This window comes from Fringilla coelebs (assembly GCF_963513975.1).
Source record: "Fringilla coelebs genome assembly, chromosome: 2".
Taxonomy (NCBI): Eukaryota; Metazoa; Chordata; class Aves; order Passeriformes; family Fringillidae; genus Fringilla; species Fringilla coelebs.
In genome coordinates this window covers 94,941,379-94,959,988 of record NC_140029.1, presented here as the reverse complement: position 1 = coordinate 94,959,988, position 18,610 = coordinate 94,941,379, and the positions used below count along the sequence as shown (strand labels likewise).

The following is an 18,610-nucleotide window of genomic DNA, read 5'->3' as shown; positions in this document are numbered from 1 at the left end:
CTCCAAAAAGTTGGATCTAGACTGGTAAAGTTGGTGCTGGCACAAAAATGGTGCAGCAAAATGTTCTTGCTTCCCTGTTATGTTGCCAATGTGAATGGTGTCTATCACAGTAGACAGTCTCCTCCCTAGGAACATATTGACTTGGAAAAGCAACACCTTTCCTGCCTCACAATGAGGTGATGATGAACTGCCTGGTTAAGTCGACATCTGTTGTCTGTATTTTTCAATTACATTGGTCACATGAAGGTACAACACAGTGGGATGCTCTGTCATGCTGACACAGCTCCTCCAGCTCCTGCCCTTGCTTACTGACCATCATTACAAAATCTTTGGAGAAAGCCAGCTCTGTTCTCAGCTATTTGTGTGTCTGAACATCTTGCAGAGCTCTTTGGGAAGCAGTTTTGGATGAGAAGGGGTTATGTGGTTAACCAGGATTATTTCAAGCTTCTAAAGCCTGAAAATCTAGGAATCTGTTAAGTGAGGACCAAAGGTAAAGGAACTATAAATAAAGGCATTTGGATCTGCCAGACAACTCGGGATTAACCAGCCTTCTGTTTTCCCTATGCTTCTGCTACTGTGTAAAGCATTTTCTGGCTCAAGGGAGTGGCCAATGCACTGGGAGAGGCAATGGCAGTGGTTTATGCCAGAGGCTCTGCAGGACAAAGTGTATCTTACTGCCCTACGTGCAGAGTTGATTGATTTGCAGGGTGCTGATCAAGAAAAGACCTAAAAACTATGGCCCTTATATGCAATGGCCCAGCACAAACTTTCACAAAGAAAGGAGGGTTCCAAAGTCCTTTGGCCAGAGTTCCTGGACCCATTCCTGTGCTCAGTGTGTGACACCTTGTGCTCTTGGGCTGGCTGCCTTTCAGAGCTGGTGGATGTGTTGCAATGCATGACACAAAGGTGGCTTTGTGCTCGCTTTGTGCTCACAATGCTTTGTGCTCGCTGCTCCCTCCTTCCACAGGAGAACATCTGGTTTGCCTTTTGATGAGGTAATCAGGGGAGGTATTGATGCAGCCAGCATCTTGCAGGAAGTCAGCAGAGTCTATGAATCTGTCTTGAGCTTTTTTATACTGCCCTTCCTGGGCCAGAATGGAACCATCTACAAAGTAATGTCAACTTCAGTGGTACTATGTGCTGAAAAACAGCTGAAGAAACCAGCCCTTAGGAAAGCCAGATGCTTTCCTCCAACAAAGCTGAACTGGGATGAGAGAACAGACTGGCAGGAAGCCGAAGCCTTTAAAGGGATGCAGCCTCTTCAAGAAAGGGAACAGGAGATGGAGCGTCTGGGAGGAAGGAACATAGGCAAACAGGATGATTAGAATTTGGCAAGGCCAGCAAAAAAAAAGGAGTGGGAGTTGTGCAGTATGTCTGTGGGTAGCACTGCCAACAGCAAGTTGCAGAAGCTACCGGCACGTGCCTTTTTCCATCCCTTGTTTTGTGCGCATCTTGAGGAGGAAGAAGCGCTCTGTTGTGGTTCAGGGAAGTCAGCAGTGGCTGCAAAAAGGCAAAAGGCCACAGAGTAGTGCTGGTAGCCTTCAGAGCTGAGGCTGACAGAGGTACGTAGTGCTGGACTCAACTCTGGTACCTGGCTCTCCTGTTGCCCACAGGAGTGATGCCAGTGCCATCACAAATATTCAAGGGAGTCCTGGAGCATCAACCATCTGCTCACGTCCCTTGACCTCACCCCCACAGAGAGACAGAAGTGCTGCTGCCTCTCACCTGAGGCAGAGCAAGGTGAGCAGTCCACCTGCACCACAGCCCTTCTGCCATGACATAGGGTGGAAGAAAGAAATGTGATTGCCTCAGTATTTGTGCTTCTGTCCAGTGAAAAGTGGTCTTTATTTGGGCTGTTCAATTTGCCATACTCACAGCTGTGTAGTAAAACTTATTAAAACTGACAGGAGTCCCCAGGGCAGGAAGCCAGGAAGGTCTTCCCCACATCACCAAAGATACAACAAGCCTAATGCTTGTCTCACTGAGATGCTTAAATCATTATACTGAAATTAATTTTTAATTATGTTCGTTTTCTTCTTTGGCCCCAGGGGTTTTCTTTGCCTCACATTTCCAGAGGCATTCAGGGATGAGACCAGTGTCTGGCAGGAAGAGATTCACCCCCAGAATCATGAAGGAAGCTCAGGAGAATTCCTGGCCTGGGCCTCAGAGAAAATGTATCCCTGTTGAAGAAAGGTGTGGTTGGCATCAGAGCTGGTGGGTTCCTGATCTGACACTTGAGGCAGTAAGGAACCGAGCAAAGGTTGAGTGATGCCAGGAAGGCATAACAAGAAAGGTCACTGCTATGTCTTAAGATTGGCTATTTGGGGAGTAACAAAGAATAACTGGATCAGTGGCTTTTGAGATTGAAAAGCAGCATTGCTCCGGGATGCTTCTTCTACATCCTGTTCAATGTCATTCAGCAAGAGCTACTTACCAGCTGATGCTGACTTTGAAGAAGTACAGTTTTGAATCCCTCACACCTTGAAATTTCTACAGTTTTGTGAGCCTTCCTTTGCCCATAAGGGAGAAGGTCAAGGGGCAAAATACTGCCAGGAGATGACATTGTTATGTCAATATGAATTCATGACTATCATTAGATAAGGAAAAATGCACTTCAGTGGCTCATTCAAAGGTTCATGGAGATTTGGGATACTTGCAGTGGTCAGAGAAAGAACTGATGAGCCAGGTGTATTTGACAGCCAGGGTTTGTCACTTTGTGACCAAATCATCACACACTTAACTGAAACTAATCAGATTGCTACTGCTGTCCTCTGGGCTGTCCACAATTCCTATTTGTAGTTTTCTGAGTGTCATCATATCAGCAGCCTGCAGGCTGTTGATCCTGCCTTGAAATGCTGGCATTGATTAGACATTCTTCAGAAAACATCAGCAACAGTAATAAGCTGCAGCTAAGCTCTGTGTTCCAGGGGAGCTGCCATCCTGAGCAGGTTGTGCTGGCCCCAGTGGGAACAGAGAACCCCCAGCCACTCCAATTCCCCTCAGAGAGGCAGACTCCAGGTCCACTCCCTTCTCTTCCCAAGGGGGAAGCTCCCTGTGCTTAGCCCCACAGTGGGGTCCAGCTGAGCTCAGCTGAGTATTTGGCCAGGCCAGCCCCTAAGAGACCTAAGGAGGGTTACCTGGAGAAGTGAGATTTTTCTGCAGGGCTTTGCTTTGTCCTTGTAATCTGGCAAATGTGGACTTTAATATCTGCAGCTGGGACTGTTAGAACAACATGTCCAACAGCTGCTGCAGGGTGCCTGCAGAATACTCACTGAGCAGTGTGACCATTGGCCTTTGATGGCAGGTGAAACCTACCTCCTCCATAAATTCCTTGCCTTTCCAGGAATCTGGTTTTTTCTCATGGAAAATTGTTTTATCTTCTGCCCCATGGACCTTTGTGCTCTTCTGCTTAAAGATTCTTGCATAATCTGATGCCTGTTGTGCCTCTGACAAGGCAGAGTGTTTTATGGTTTCTTGTCTGTTTGTATTTTACAATGCAAAACTCAACACAAGAGCTTTTGGTTTTCGCTCTGGATGGCTTCAGTTCAGTGTCTGGTACCACTCAGGATTTTAGTAACTTGGGTAACCTGTGTTTTTGGTCCTAGACCTGAAGTTTAACACATGCAACATGTGGTACATCTGTCACAAATGGGGAGCCCCAGGAACAGTGGAATAGCAAATTGTGGGATATGTGGGCTCAGTGGCTCATTCATCTGGGTTCCTGCAGCTGAGCCATAGCCCATGGCTCTGTGAGCTGGGAGATGGTGGATGCAGGGGATAAATGGTGTTTTTCAGTCCATTTCTCAGGCGTGCTGTAAATGTGTCTAGACAGGCAGCCCTTGGATGGCTGCCTTGTACCTTCCCAGTGTGTATTGCCAGCTCTCCTTCATCTCCAAAGGGTCTAAACTCTCCTCAGCCACGGTGGAGCTGCTTCCTGGCTGCTCTCCCGTTTACAAATGTCCTCCAGCACAGGGGCCCTGAGGTCCCCCATTGCAGCTGCCAGGTGGGTGGAGGTGAGCTCAGCCTGCAGGGCCCCGTGCTGCATCTGCTCACCTGCCCAGCCCTGCTGCCACAGCAACCTGTGCCTGCCTCCGAGCTCCCTTCTCCTCTCTGCAGGAGAGGAGGTTTCTGCATTATCCCAAAGCTCTTCAAATGTGAATATCAGCATGGAAATGAGTCCCCACAGAAGGCAGAGCACAGCGTCACAGCTCACCTCTCCCAGCCGCTTGTGGAGACAGGGAAAACAAAACACTGAGGAGGAAAATGTAGAAAATTAAGGTTAGTAGGAGACACTGAGCAGTTGGAAAAGGAGAATGCAGATTACTGTGCTGTAAATAATGAGTGGGGGTGTATCTTGGGGGGACCCTCAGCAATCTCTCTGGCTTGCTGGAGAGGGTGGAGCGGCATCAACTGCTTGTGCCTGTAATTGCTTCTGTTCCTTGGCATTTTCTATAGGATCACCTATGATGGTATTGACAGGGGAAAACTGGGCATGGTGCTCAAGCAGCACTTAAGGGAGGAGGAGACAGAGATTGTTTTAGTTCCAAGCTGAGTATTTGTAATTGTGTGAAGGCTTTTTTTTTTTTTTGTCCCTCGTCAGTTCTGTGATCTGGTAGCTCAGATCTTAGTAAAGAAAGGACCATATGTTTAGGTACAGAATTTTCCCCATCCCTTATAGCTCTGTGGACACGAAAATGCTGCTTAGTTTTCTGCCACACCTCCTGTTCTTACCTCTATCCTGAATCACCTTGGGCGTCACTTCTTGAAGAACTGGTTCAAATTCAAGTAAGATCAAACTGACTGAGATGCTAGGCCAGGTCTTGAAATGGACCTAGTCATCCTTTAAAAGATCTTTCTTTTCATTTCCTCCTTTCTGACAAGTGTTATATAAAGCAACTGGACTGGTAATCTCTGTTATGAAGCATATTAATGAGAATTACTTGAGTGGAAATCTGTCCACAGGTTGGTTCACTTGATTCATATCTCCTCCATCCTGTGTGCAGAGTGCCTCCCATGCTATTGAGCATCTTTGAGCAGATGAGGTAACACTACTGCATGTCTGCCTGGCGTAGCTGGCAAACTTTATTTCCAGAATTCATCTGCTGGAAGTGCTTACAGCAGCCTTTGATTTCTTTCCCAGTTGCAAGGAAAATGCAAGTAATAATAAAGACTTCTTGCAGGTGTCCAGGTGGATGATAATTTTTTACAGGGAAAGTGTTAAGAGGGCTACAGATGACAAAAGGCTTATAGAAGGAGGTACATTAATCACAAAGATACCAAAACTTCCAATTACACTTGTGTTTTATTGGGTTAAGGCAGTTACAATGCAGTATGGAGGGCACCTGCCCAGGCAAATGACACATGCTCTCCACAAGATCCTCCTCCCAAAACCCAGACAAACCAAAGCAGCAGCTAGAGCTCTGGTAGGCGCTCTGGAGGCAGAGAACAATGGCTTTGGCTTCATATTAGGAACAAAAGGAAGGCCTTCCCAGATGGAGAAGCTGTGGCATGAACACAGGCAGGAGCAGCACACAGAGTTATGCCCAAAGCTATCAAACGAGCATGGCTGACAGCACAACTAAGCCAAGTCCTGGCAGTGAGAGCTGAAGCCTCTGATCCAGTACGGCAAGGGGGCAAAATGGGAGAACCAAGCTGAGGGTCTCTGGCCCATGCCAGGTTTGTCTATATGAGGGGAAGAGCATTAGAATGCCCTGACACGAGACCAGCTTAGGGTACATCAGGACTTGTCTGGTTTTTTCATACTGGAGATGGCTTTGTAGAATACTGCTAGGAAAGGAGACCATGGCCAGGCTGTATTCGGCCAGCTCCTGGCTGCTGGGATATACAGATGCCATATGTGAGCACAAGAGTATGGGCAAGGGGCGTCAGAGGGGGCTGACCCCAAGGCAAACGTCCCTTGTTACTGGGAGGAATGTTATGAAACATCTCTCCCCCAGGTATGGGCTGTAACTGGAGTTATTGCAGCAGCCAGGTGGTACAAACCCTAAATCTAGCAATGCTCCTGTCAGGAGAGGAGCACAAGTAAAGATGGGTTCCAAGGAGATTGTGAACAAGTTTGGAGACAGGGTGCATGCAACCAGCTGAAAAAACAGGTTTGAAACTGTGGCAGCTATGAAGAGCTTTGTTCTCCTGGTGGCCCCAGTAGATCACTGGGGTGTGTGGTAGTTAAGTAGTGGACAATCTATCAGTGGTCCTTGGGTCAGAAGCAGAGGGGACCCTGGGGTAGTTGCACTTGTCATGTGAGCTGACCTACCAGAGGGAGAGCAGCCACCTCTCTACCTTGCAAGGAGCAGTAAAATAAAAGCTGGCAGCACAAGGGAAGATTTCATTTGCAACTAGGGTGATTTTCTCAAGCACTTAGACTGACCCAGATTTACAGGCAAACCTTTTGATGGAAACAACAGGAAAGTTGTTATTTTTCCATCAGTGCTCCTTTTCTAAATTTCCTTCTCCAATTTTCACTCTTGGCCCCCGACTGAAGAGATCAGGATCCTTATCAAAGAAGTCAAGTTCTGTCCCCTTACTAGGACTGCTGTGCATGAGCTGAGTGCCTCCTGCAGGCTGAGGTTCCAGCTGTGGGAGGGCGGATGCATTTCCAGCATGTAGGCAGCAGAGATGAGGGATGCCATCTGCGTTTGGATCGCACGTGCCCTGCAAGCCGGTCAGCTCCCGGGAGCGATGCCCTGCGGTGGCTGATGTGCTGCACACCCAGGGCTGTGTCCAGCGCTGAGGGACTCACTGGCTTGTCCCTGGCTCGTCCCAGGGGGCTGCTGCAGCCCTGTGCAGCCTGGTGTGGCCCCACGGTCAGCAGCAGAGGATCTTGAGGAAGGCTTTGCGGAAGTCAGTGTTGAAGGTTGTGTAGATGATGGGGTTGAGGGCACTGTTGACGTAGCCAAGCCAGGTGCTGGCACTGTAAAGCCCTGGAGGCACGTGGCAGGATGGGCAGTGGGCATTGAGGATGTGAATCAAGAAGAAAGGCAGCCAGCAGACTATGAATGCACCTGGTTTAGAGAGAGGCAGAAAACAATCCGTGAGTTTAGAGCAGCAACTGTTTGGAAAGGGGCCTGCACTGGTGACCTCTCTCTCCAGCCCCTCACTATTTCTGTATTTCCTAAACACTGAAGGCCACGTTTATTCCTGACATAGAGGGGTTTGGCAAAAGCTTGGGCTCCTTGGGACCAGCTTTGTGAATGTATGGGGCTTCAGAAGTGGTCTGATGACAGACAAAAGCAAGTGGCCACAACTTTGAGGGAAAGCCTCAGCTGCTTTAATCAGTTAGGATGCGGGCTGCTTTATTTTCCTGCTACTACTGAGTTAACGGGGGGGAACAGTGCATCTGGAGACCACAGCAGGTGACAGGGACACCAGTCTCCTGGCTTCTCTACCCAGCTGTATGAACTGGTTCCTCTGTGGCTCCTTGCCTCAGTTTCCCTTTCTGTAATCAGATTTAAGAGCTTCTGCATGTATGGAAACTTAGGATTATTCCAGCCTTGCAATAGTAAAACAAAGGAAAAGCAAAGGTATTGGGTACTGCTCCCTCTAGTAGGGCTTGTTGGCCACTGATTTTAAACACAAGGGTAACAAAACATAGTAAATAAAACACTAACATACATGGCTCTCAACATTTGGGAGCATAATTCTAGATCCCTTAATGTCCCACTGCTGTCTCTCCTGAGTTTGTGAAGCAGTAACAGCTGAAGCCAAGGCCCAGCTTGCATTTTTAAAAAAAATCTCAATATTATTATTAGGAGGTTCTGTGCTCCTGGAAGTCCAAACCATCGCCCCTTGCACCCCACAGGCAGAATGGCTCTCACTCACCCAGGACAATTGCCAGCATCTGTGTAGCCTTCCTCTCCCGCAGCTGGATCAGTCGGGGCTGCTGCTGGGCCAGCCTCAAGCTGCTGATGGTTCTACCATTGCTGAGCCTCCGTACCTCCACTGCTGGCTTCGTGCTCCTCCTCCTCCTCTCTTCCCACCTGCTGCTTTGGGTAGTCCCTGGTGCCCTGGTGAGGGATGCCTCGTGGCAGAAGCTTCGGTACCGCTGCAGACTGAAGACAGCGAGCAACCTCCTTTTTGTAGACATCTCCTGGCCCGTGCATTTGAGCGAGAGACAGGGGGAAAAGGTGCCTTGGCATCTGTTTGGCAAAGCTTTCCTCTCCATGTGTTCCTGCAAAAGATGATGCCACAGAGGATCTGGAAACCATCCAAACTGCTCATTGGGCCAGAGGATGATGAGGGAAGTTGTAGGAGTTAGCCTTAGCCTCACTTGCCTCTTACATTGCACCATGTCCTCTGCACTGACCCAGGGGTTAACCAGCAGTTGAGAACACTTCGCCTCCATCCAGCCAAGGAGAAGCATGAGAACAGTAAAAGCAGGAATACCTGCTCTGCTAACCTCCCATTTGCATTGTTGTGTTGGCCTTGCTCCCCTTAGCACCCCCACCCTTTTAATGCAGCTTCACCGTGCAAAAATGGGCAAAAGGAGTGGATATGCATGACCAGGTAATTCCTTTCAAACTGTTGTGTTGGTTCCCATGGTTGCAGATATTTCATCTAGAAAGGTCAGTGGAACAAATGTTGCATGCACCATGAGTATTTTGACCTCTTAAGTCTGTCAGAGGGTTTTTTATTTTAATAACAGATGTTAGAGCCTGTGAAGCCCTGAGAGTGAAGCTTCATAGAGCAAAAATCGATAAATGAAGACATAAAAATCAATAAATGCAGAAATTATGCAAAAAATGAAGACATGCATGGCTGAGAAAACCCTGCTCTGAAGAAATACAGAAGTAGGCTGTGCTCTTTTCTACTTGCCACTTCTAGAGGGCAGAGATACACGGGGAATATCCTCTTTCTAGAGGTCTGAAAAGGATTTAACCGGAGCTTCTGCGCCTCAAATATCATGGTGTATGAGTGAGGGATGGGATGAAAACATGTCATGTCCCTCCTTATGCTTTCTGTTCTGTGTTTTAACCCTTTGAGGAGAAGAGATGATGCACTCCTCTCCTTTTTGACAGCTCCTACTGGGTTCACGTGGCTCTTACTTGGTGTGCATAACCCGGTTTGGTGCTGGCGCTCTGGCTGCCCTGCCGGGTGAGGGTTCGCTTCTTTTGCCTCTGTCTGAGCACGAGGTAAATCCGGACATAGAGCAGCAGGGTCACCATGAAGGGGAGGTAGAAGGACACCAAAGAGGAGTAGATGATGAAACTAGGGTTGGATATGGAACAGACACTGGGATCCCCTGGGGAGGAGAAGAGAGAGAGGAGTGGCTGAGCTGATTTTGGTTTAGTACAAGGAGGCTCTGGTGTGTTGGCAAAGTGAGACAAAAGGTGGCTGGAGGCAAAGGCAATCTAAGGAGTGCAGATTATGCTCTGGCTTACCCAATTGCCTAAGTGATGCTTAAGATGAACCCAACACAGGGCCATCAAGCATTAGCAAGCATGCATCTGCCTGCTTTTCTGGCCAACAGCTCTGTTCTCTTCTCTCATGTCTATTCCCATCCTTTCTCCTATTCCTTTGACAGCCTCTGAGCTGTCTAGATGCAGAGTGTTCTCCCCTATCTGTCTGAACCAGGCAGAGGGGGACAGCAGAATTTCCCACTCCCATCCCTTTCCTGCCTTAAGCACTGCAGAGAGGACGGATGGGGAGCAGAAGCTTCTGCCTGTGACTCAGTGGGAAGGAAGGCTCCTCTGCTCCTCTGCCTCCAGGGAGATTGTGTTGCCTTAGCTAAGGGAAAGGAAAAAGACCAACCTGCTTCCAAGGTGGAGGCTAAGTTGTTTGCCCTCTTCAAGGGATTAGTTAAGGAAGCAGACAGTCAGTTGGATAGGAAGGACGTCTCTAACAAGCAATGCTAATATGCAATCCTTGCTGTTTAGAAATGTGTTCTGTATTTTTCACCTGAATAGACCCCTCGGGCAATAGGGGCTCACCTATTCTCCCCCTCGAAAACCGCTCACCAAAAAGGAGCTGCACTTTCGAGAGGCGCAGAACGGCCACGAGGCTCCTGTGGGAATGACTCCCAAAGTCTCTGCTGCAGAGCTCAGTAGTGGAAGCTCTTCCAGGGACACTCAAGGCTAAGGTGCCTTGAAGTATCTGCATCTTGTCGGGCTGAAGGATCTAGCAGCCCCACGTTGGGCGCCAAAATATGGAAATAATTTCCAATATATGTCCGGAAGGGGCTTGCCCGGGCCTGTCTGGCCTTTGCTGCTTGGCCGATAGGAGCAGCTGCGGTGTTCCCCTCGGAGACGCCTCTGGCTGCTGGAAGCTGCAGCTGGCCCTGGGGACGTGCCCAGACAGGCAGAGCTCCGGTTCCCCTCCGTGAGATGCCTTAAGGCCAATGGTGAAGGAAAGGAGTGGATTCTGCCAGAGTTAGATCCAGAGTTTATTCCGATGGCAGGCCTCTGAATCTGGTACAGCTGCTGACAGAACGCCGACAGCACGGCTCTGGCACTCTTAAGGCTCGGGAGAAAGGGAGGGAAGGGGCAGGGATCCCACCAGCCAGGTGCAGGGCGGGCAGGTCTCAGGTGCACGGACACCTGGGTGGGCTGATGGCCCCCAGGGATGCAGGGCATCTTTTGAACTCTGCCAATCACTCGATGCCCCTCTGGAATGCCAGGACTGACAGACAGCACCAGCAGGGGTCAGGGGTGGGGAGAAGGAAGGTGATTGGCACCTGGGAAAGGACAGAGATACCTGAGACCAACTATGACGTCCCACCGCTACATTGTATCAGAGTCAAAACTGTGCTTCTGAACCTGCTGATATCGGCAAGATGCCACTAAGTCTGGGGGGGAGGGTGGGTATGCTGTATGTGCTGCACGTTTTGCTCTGTGCGCTCAAAGTGATTGTTTGATGGGCATCTGAAGACCTGCACACCTTGATGGGCATTGATTCGGCAGTAGAGCAGGCAAGTTTGCCCTTTAGAGTGATAGTCACTGTCTGCCGGAGCAAATGGCAAGTTTATAGACACATGGGGATTTTTCTCTCCCTTCATAGTGTGGTTTTCAGCTCCTTAAAACTTCGTGTAACTTGGCAAATCTGCAGGACCCATGTTAAATTATTTGGCCATACACAGGGCAGCTTCACTGCCAACCCCTCCTGTGTGCTATTGTTCAGGATATCACCTACCTGTAGTATTGAAGCCAAAGAGGAGAGGGCATGACACTGCAAATGCCAGCATCCAAACTATCACAATCATGAGAGAGACTCTCCTGCAGGAGCTCTGCCCAGTGCTGTACTGGTACTGAACTGGTTTCACCACTGCGGTGTATCTGCAGACCAAACCAGCTCCGGAAAGAGGAGATGGAAGAAGGAGAGAGGAAAAGGAGCAGGTTTTTAAAAGGAGAAGTGGAAGCAACACAGGGAACATGATGGTAAATGTGGTGAAGAAATAGAAGAGGAAAGCAGAGAAAATCAGATGATGGGATCAGTAATTTGTAGAAATGGTAAGTGGGGCATTGGGGGGAGGAACAGAGGAAATCAGAGTTAGTTGGCAGTAGTGCAGAGAAACGCTCAGCAGAGCTCACAGCATGTGAAGCTACAAGGTTTGGGCTACCAGATGAATCAAGAAACCCCAGGAAATCCCTAACCCTCAAGGCCTTAGAGTTATATGGGCACTGCTGTGAAAGAACACTCTCTGGAGTAACCACAAATTACAAAACTGTCTCAGCTGCCTGGTCTGGTGTTAGCCTGACAGGCAGAGTGTTGCCTGGGGCAGGTTGTCAAGGACCTTCAGTTGCTGGGGTCCTCCAGGAGATCCAGCTCAGCAGGGCAAGGATTTGGAAGGCACAGGAGTCTCATCTTTAGGAGAGCCTGGGGGCTGTGTCTTGCAGACAGAGCCAAACTGAAATGGGGATACAGATTCCCATGGAGGAACACCGGACCAAAGCAGCACTGAGAGCTGCCTTGCATTATTATCCTTGAACTACACATTACAAAGGTACAGCGTGCAGTATTTTTCCCTTCTCTCATTCCTTGGTCCCAGTAGGATCACATGTGCCAAGGTTTTGGCTCCCAGCCCTCAGCATTGCTTAAAATAGGCTCCGTTTTAAAATGCAGAAAACCAGAGCAAAGCTCGAGATTACACAGCAATAATCTTCATCTCTGTCTGTGAATATGGCAGGATTTTGTTTATTAAAGCTTCATGAGTGAGATCTCCAGAAGGGGAAACCCTCTTTGACACTCAGTGGGAGTTGGATGACCAATTGTGGTTCCTGCTTTTAAAAAGCTTGAGGATGTGGTTGGCTATCTACTGGGGATGTGTTATTGCTTGTGTCTCCTTGCCCTCCAGTGATGACCTCTTCTTGCAGAGCCACATTAACAGCAGTACTGGCAGGGACAGACCTTCAGGGGTTTGTTGTCCTGAGGACGCTGATGCTGTCTGTGCTCACCCCACTCCTTTGTCCCTGCCCCACTGGGGCACAGGGCTCACCCCCATATCCAGGCTGTCCCCCTGGATGCTGCTGTGTCTCACCTGTCAATGCTGATGGCGCACAGGTTCAGAATGCTGGCTGTGCACATCATTACATCCATGGTGACGAAGATATCGCAACCGATACGGCTGAACGTCCAGACCCCTCCGGTCACCTGCACCAGGGACACAAAATTGTCAGCCTTGCTCTGCACCAGGTCCTGACAAGCTATGTGTGAGGAGCTGCTCTCCTCCAAGTACCTCAGCAGCTGGAGGAGCTCCACAGTGATGGGCAAAGGGAAACTGAGGCACCTGTGTTGTGCGCAAGATAACACAGCAGTAGGTCATGGAGAAGGAGCCTCACTTTAATTTCAATCCTTTATGTGCTCTTACAGAGGGAGGCAGGGAGAAGAAACAGCAGTTATCCCTTCTCTCAAGGCCTAGCATGAAAAATTGATTTAAATTTGCTATCACTGTATTTATCCTTTGATTAATGATTATCTGAGAAAATCTAAGGGCTGAAAGTCTTTCTCAGCTTAGCTGCCAGAGTGCTCTTGCAAGCAGCGAGCTGGAAAAGTGCTGCAAATTTTTTGCATTTATGTATGAAACTGAGATCTGAGACCGAGGCTTCTCAAAAACCTTATTTGAATTCTTATCTCAGTTACAGATTTTGATTATTAGATCTGAGTGAGAACTCACAGGCTACTCAGATAAAGGGGCTTGAGTTGCTACCAAGCTGTTCTGGTTGTTTTGAATTTTTAATCTGAAGTGTGTGGTTGTTGAAGCTCAGCCACAGCCAGTCTTAGCAATGGAGAAAAGTGGGTTTTGGAGCAGGCACCAAGTTCTTGACAATGACCTTTCTGATTGATAAGCATGTTCCAAGCACTGTGTGGCCCTGCTGTCCTTGGTGTTGGGATGACAGCCTGACTCTGAGGGAGGTGGTGTGCCTCAGTGCCCACTCCTTGTAGGAGGTGGAGGGCAGGCTACCTCCTTGTTCGGCTGCAAACAAACCCAGTCCTGTGCTCAGCAGGGAAGTAGGAGAGAAAAAAGGGGGAAAGTCCATGCTTGGGAGAGAGCCTGGATTTTGGCCTTCAACACTGTAGATCCTGCTGTTTCATCTGGGTCCTGAGAAGCAATCAGAAACTGCCACTAGTTTCTGGTCTCTCTGCTCACATTTAGACAACATCTGGAATACTGCACCTGGTTTTGAGGCATGAGTAGAGGAAAAAACATTGATAAACAGGAGTGAGTTCGGTGGAGAGACACCAAGACAATCCACAGGGGCTGGGGCAACTGTGAGGACCAGCAAAGGGAGAAGGACTTCTTCAGTCTGGAAAAGAGATGGCTTTGAGGGGTGGGAGACAGCCCTCTGGTGTCTAGTGGGAGGTTATTGAAAAGGTTGAAGGCAAGTTGCTAAGAAGATGGAGCTGGGTTGTTCACAGCAGTGGGGCAGCGGGAGGACAAGAGGCAACAGGAATGAGCTGGAAGAAAGGTGCAAACTGGTTATGAAGGTTACTTTTCTGACTACAGGGACAGTGGAGCCAGTTGCTTGGTAAGTCTGTGTAGGATCCATCCTAGGAGCTTTTCAAAACCCATTCAAAAATTCCTATCCTAGACCATACTGGAGAGGGTGCCACGAGTAAGCTTGGCTTCTCAGGCAGTGGGTCAAGCCTGCAAGTGTTGGTGCCTGGCAAGGATGCAGCCCCCTGCAAAGAAAAGCACTTGTACAAATACAAAATTCACTCTGTAAGAATTGTTTAAGAAATAATCCCGAGAAATGTAAATGGTTTTGATATTGGCAGCACTCCCACACATGGGCACAGAAACTGGCTGAGATGAGCTGTGTCTTTAGGGTGTTCTCTGCTGGACCCAGCTGCTACATTTCAGAAATCAGGTATTGAATGAGGCAGTCTTCCATTAGACCCTCTGACCCTGAATGAATACAGGGGAGGGAAATGGGAATTGGTCTGCAGAATGCAGAAGGGAACTGTGCTTTCTTCTCCAGTTCTCTTAATAATGGTGCTGCTCCTTTGTTTTCTTATAAAAAAGTAAGTAAAGGGGAAAAAGTCAAATCAAAACCACTGAGCTTTTCTACAGTCAGGTGAGCTCCAAGACATGCAGTCTGAAGGCTGTCCATCTGAGATTAGGGACCTTAATAGGTAGGTTCAGCTTCCTAAGAAACACTACACTGGTTTTACTTTAGTTTCAGATTTTGAGATCTAATTGACCACCTCAAAACATATTAAAAAATTGCTGGAAGCCTTTGCAGTGGGACCCAGTAAGGGATGTTTCTACAGTTTGAGGTAAAAAGCAATACAGTTTCTGTGTGAGCTGTGGAGTCTGAAGAATATTTCACCAAGCCAGTGGCAGGTGTTCACATGAAAGCCAGCTGCTGCTAACCCAGCAGATGAACAAGCACTTAACTGGGGGAGTTTCCAAGGTCCTGAGCATGTTAAAATGCTGAGCTCAAGAATGTGAACCATTAAAACTGAAGAAGGTGCTGGTGGGGATGGCTCAGAAGTGAGCCCTCTCAGGATGATGCTATCAGATCACACCACCTGCATACTAGACTGCAGCTTGTGTAAGAGTATGCTTGACAGATCAAAGTGTTTGGCCTTAAACCCATTCTCACTTCCACCTGCCACTTCTGAAATGGGGAGTAGCTCTGCTGGAGTTGGTGAAGTAGTTAATATTTACCTGTGGGGTATACAAACCCAGAATTTATTCCAGAATTTAACAGTGAAGAAAAGCCTTTTTATTATATGCCTTGTTCAAAATGTTTAAAATTCTATTTCTGCTCTCCCTTTTATTGCTCTGTCCTAATCATCTTTGCTACAACAGCTAGAACCTGCTAGTCTGCATTCCTGCTTTCCATGTGCTGGCGGGGTACTTCTTCTTTATCCCTCTGGTGCTTTTTGTCCAGGAATCTCAAAGGATATCCCAGGTATTAATTGAATGAATCCTCACATCTGCCTGGGTGAGGTGGATGGTCAAATATTAATCTCTTACAGCTGATGAGAGCAAACTACAGAGAGCTGAACCAATACAATCTCTCATTACCACTCCGTGATTATGCAGCAGAAGAGTATCCAGGGTGAAATCCTGGCTCCATCAAACACAATGCTCAAGATCCCTATGGACTATTCAGGTAAGATTTTCACCTAATCTTCCTTGATGACCAGTCTGCTTTATCTACAAAATTGTGGTGTTATTATTTTTAACTTCCAAACTCTGTAAGAAGCTTTCCAGTTAATGAATTTTATTTTTATTTTTTTTAAACTTATGCTTATCCACCACTCTCCTGAATTCTTAAAATAAACAACAGAATCTCCACAATTCAGATACAAACGGTGATGCTGCACTGAGGAGCGCATGGATTGGAAAATAGGAAACCAGGTTGCATCAGGAAATGGCAGGCATGAAAACAGTGGTGCATCTAAGCAGGGTCCCTGAAGGGTTTTGTGCTTAAGAGCTGACGCTTGGGGCTGCTGCTGGTCCTGCAGCTGTGAGATGGCTGCTCACAGGTTTGCACAGTGGGAGTACAGAGAGCACCGTGTGGTCAGGACTGCTGAGCTGCAGGAACTCAGCTCTGTCCCCTCTGACACCAGTCCAGGAGAGCTCCTGGAGCTCACAGAGCAGCTTAGGGCTCACTGCTCCTGTGTGAGAGACAAGATGAGGAGACAGTGTGACTCCCACAGGGTCTCAGCAGATTAGACCTCAGTGACAACCTCCTCCCAAAGCTTTCTTCCCCTTTGGAGGTAGAACTGGATGTTGTGAGAAGCCTGAGGAGGGTGTTCCCAGCCATGCTGCCACATGTCCTCCTCCATCTACGTGGCATGATGGTGTTTAATGCCCTCAAACTCCAGTGGGGAGGATACCCTGATGACACTGTCCTGGAAGCCTTGGTGAGCTTCAGCAGCCACAGCACCAGGGATCAGTAAAGAAGAGGGCAGCAGTATTGGTGTGTCAGACCTACCTGCTGGCCTCCAGAAGATTACTAGGCACACTGCTAAGTAGCACCTCAGTGCAGAAACCTCCGTGAGATGAGGATTTTGAGGCTATAAAATGTTCCTGTTGCTGCTGTGTCACAGCCTTCCCAAAAGATTTCTCAGAGACAGTTCTGGTTTGCATGATTGATAAAAAAACACATTTCATGGCCACTGATGACTCTAAAAATGGAGTGTAAAGCACAAACTTCACAAGCAGCATTTAAATCTGAGGCGTTCATCCACCTTAAGCTTCTCCATAAATAAGGGCCAGTTCTGAAGTCTGGTTGGCAAACCTTCAGTAGATGAATGGGTATTCTACAGTTTTAGGGACTGAATGATTTCTTGGCAATTTCCAGGCTCATGGTGTAGTGAAGCATGATGCCATTTCTGCTTCATTGATGGCATTGCTGATCCATAAACAGCAGCAAATATTGAAAAAACTTTGGGGCTTTTTGGACTGTTTTTTAAATCTTTGTCTTGCTGGAGTCCTACAGCCCAGTTCTACAGGAAGTCCTGCGCAATGCTAGGATTGGTAGTTTGGGTTTGGGATGTGAATGAGCTCTTTTCTTTGTTGTCTGGATGACTCTTGCATCAGCTGCTTTGATTATCCAAGCTCCACAGATGGAAATTAGTCTCGAATGGGTCTACAAACACAACTAGGAAATGGACCTCCTGTTGTGCTCACAAATCATGACCAAGGCATTGTATGGGGCAGAGGCTGCTCCACAGATGTGCCTCAGTCCCACCCTGTCCACAGCAAGAGTGAGTGCCAAGTATTTTCTAAAGCAAAGCATAATGTGATTTCATTAAGGACTGGAATGCACTTGAGCGGATAGACTATTCCAGTCTCAAATAAAACTTGACTTTTAATAATATTTTTTAGTTGCAATTATACTGAAGAGTCTAATTCTATCTTTCTGGGATGGCTTCCCACACACACACACACACACACACACACACTCTCTTATACCTTTTTTTTAATAATTCCATGTAGCACACCCAAGCAGTACACAGCCTGCAGGACAGCTCCAGGGCTGTTCCGCACAGATCACTCTAAACGTTGCTACAGCCTTCATTAGGAACATGACCACGCATGCAGTGGTGTGGTTAAACTCTGCTGATCATTCCTGGGAGCTACTCACCTCCAAGTACACCATCCATGGCATCACCAAAGTAGCCACCAGCAAATCTGCCACTGCCAGGCTCACCACAAGGTAGTTGGTTGTGGTTTGCAAGGTGCGTTCCCTCAGCACAGCCAAGCAGACCAGCACGTTCCCAAAGATGATGGCCAGGATCAAGATGCAGTAGCAGAGGGCGTAGTAGGTGTGTGAATGGGGCAGCTCGGGCTCTGAGGTGCTGTTTGCCCCACAGGGAATGGGGTCTGTTGCGTTAGGATGGCTGCTGGCTCTGGTGAAGAGGGCCATGGGGCTGCCACTGCAAAGAGAAAGGAAGGGCTGAAAATCAGAGCTCTGCCATGACTGTGGAAAACAGTACCCCCTGTGGGTACTGGTATGATTTTTATACTTTCTGTATGAATTCTCCTTCAAGCCAATCACAAAGGTATTTTTTCTGCTCATATACAGGCAGAGCTTTGCTTAAAGACTTGCTCGGCCTGTTCTGCTCTTCACTGAATCTAAACCAAGAGAAGAATGCAAGATTTCACCTCCTGTGTGCGTGTGAAAGGTGGATCTTACCAACCAATGCAGCTGTTTGGAAAGTGGGCAATGGTTTTCAGAAGCACCAAAGTCACACCACAGTCTAAGTCAGCTGGGCAAGAGTGCGAAAGACAACGATTTGAAATGATGAGCAAGACCCAGCACAGCTACCCAAACATACTAGGGCTTGGCCAAAATTTGGAACTTCTATCTTTTCTTCGGGGAAGTATCCTCTTCTTTCTCTCATCAAAAAATGTCTTCATTAAGTTCACACCCTCAAGTGCTTGGCAGCCTGGCAGCAAGCACCACCTCCAGAATTCCTTTCCTGCAGCATGTCCCAACCCCTGCCTGCCTTGTAAAGGGTTGACTGCTGGTGCTGTTCCCATTCCATCCATACGGTGCTCTGTGTTTTCCATGCCTGGCCAGAAGACATGCTTCCTGTGCTGAAAAGCAAACCAGCTTGATGTTTGGGATGAAATAATGGAAAGATGCTTGCAGGGTGCTCTGCATTTCTTTTTCTTACAATAGATTCAAGTCTG

The 18,610-nt window shown here is 48.0% G+C and overlaps 1 protein-coding gene across 1 annotated transcript; it reads right to left on the bottom strand.

Annotated features, from left to right (window-relative positions):
- Positions 1-6,753: 6,753 nt before the first annotated feature.
- Positions 6,754-17,993, bottom strand: DRD3 (dopamine receptor D3; the record flags this gene model as incomplete). The annotated part of the gene is made up of 6 exons (XM_084226735.1): positions 6,754-7,022; positions 7,840-8,188; positions 9,063-9,259; positions 11,146-11,288; positions 12,491-12,603; positions 17,559-17,993. 6 exons carry the CDS (start codon positions 17,991-17,993, stop codon positions 6,826-6,828), a joined length of 1,434 nt encoding a protein of 477 aa, XP_084082861.1. The 3' UTR covers positions 6,754-6,825.
- Between the last annotated feature and the right edge of the window lie 617 nt (positions 17,994-18,610).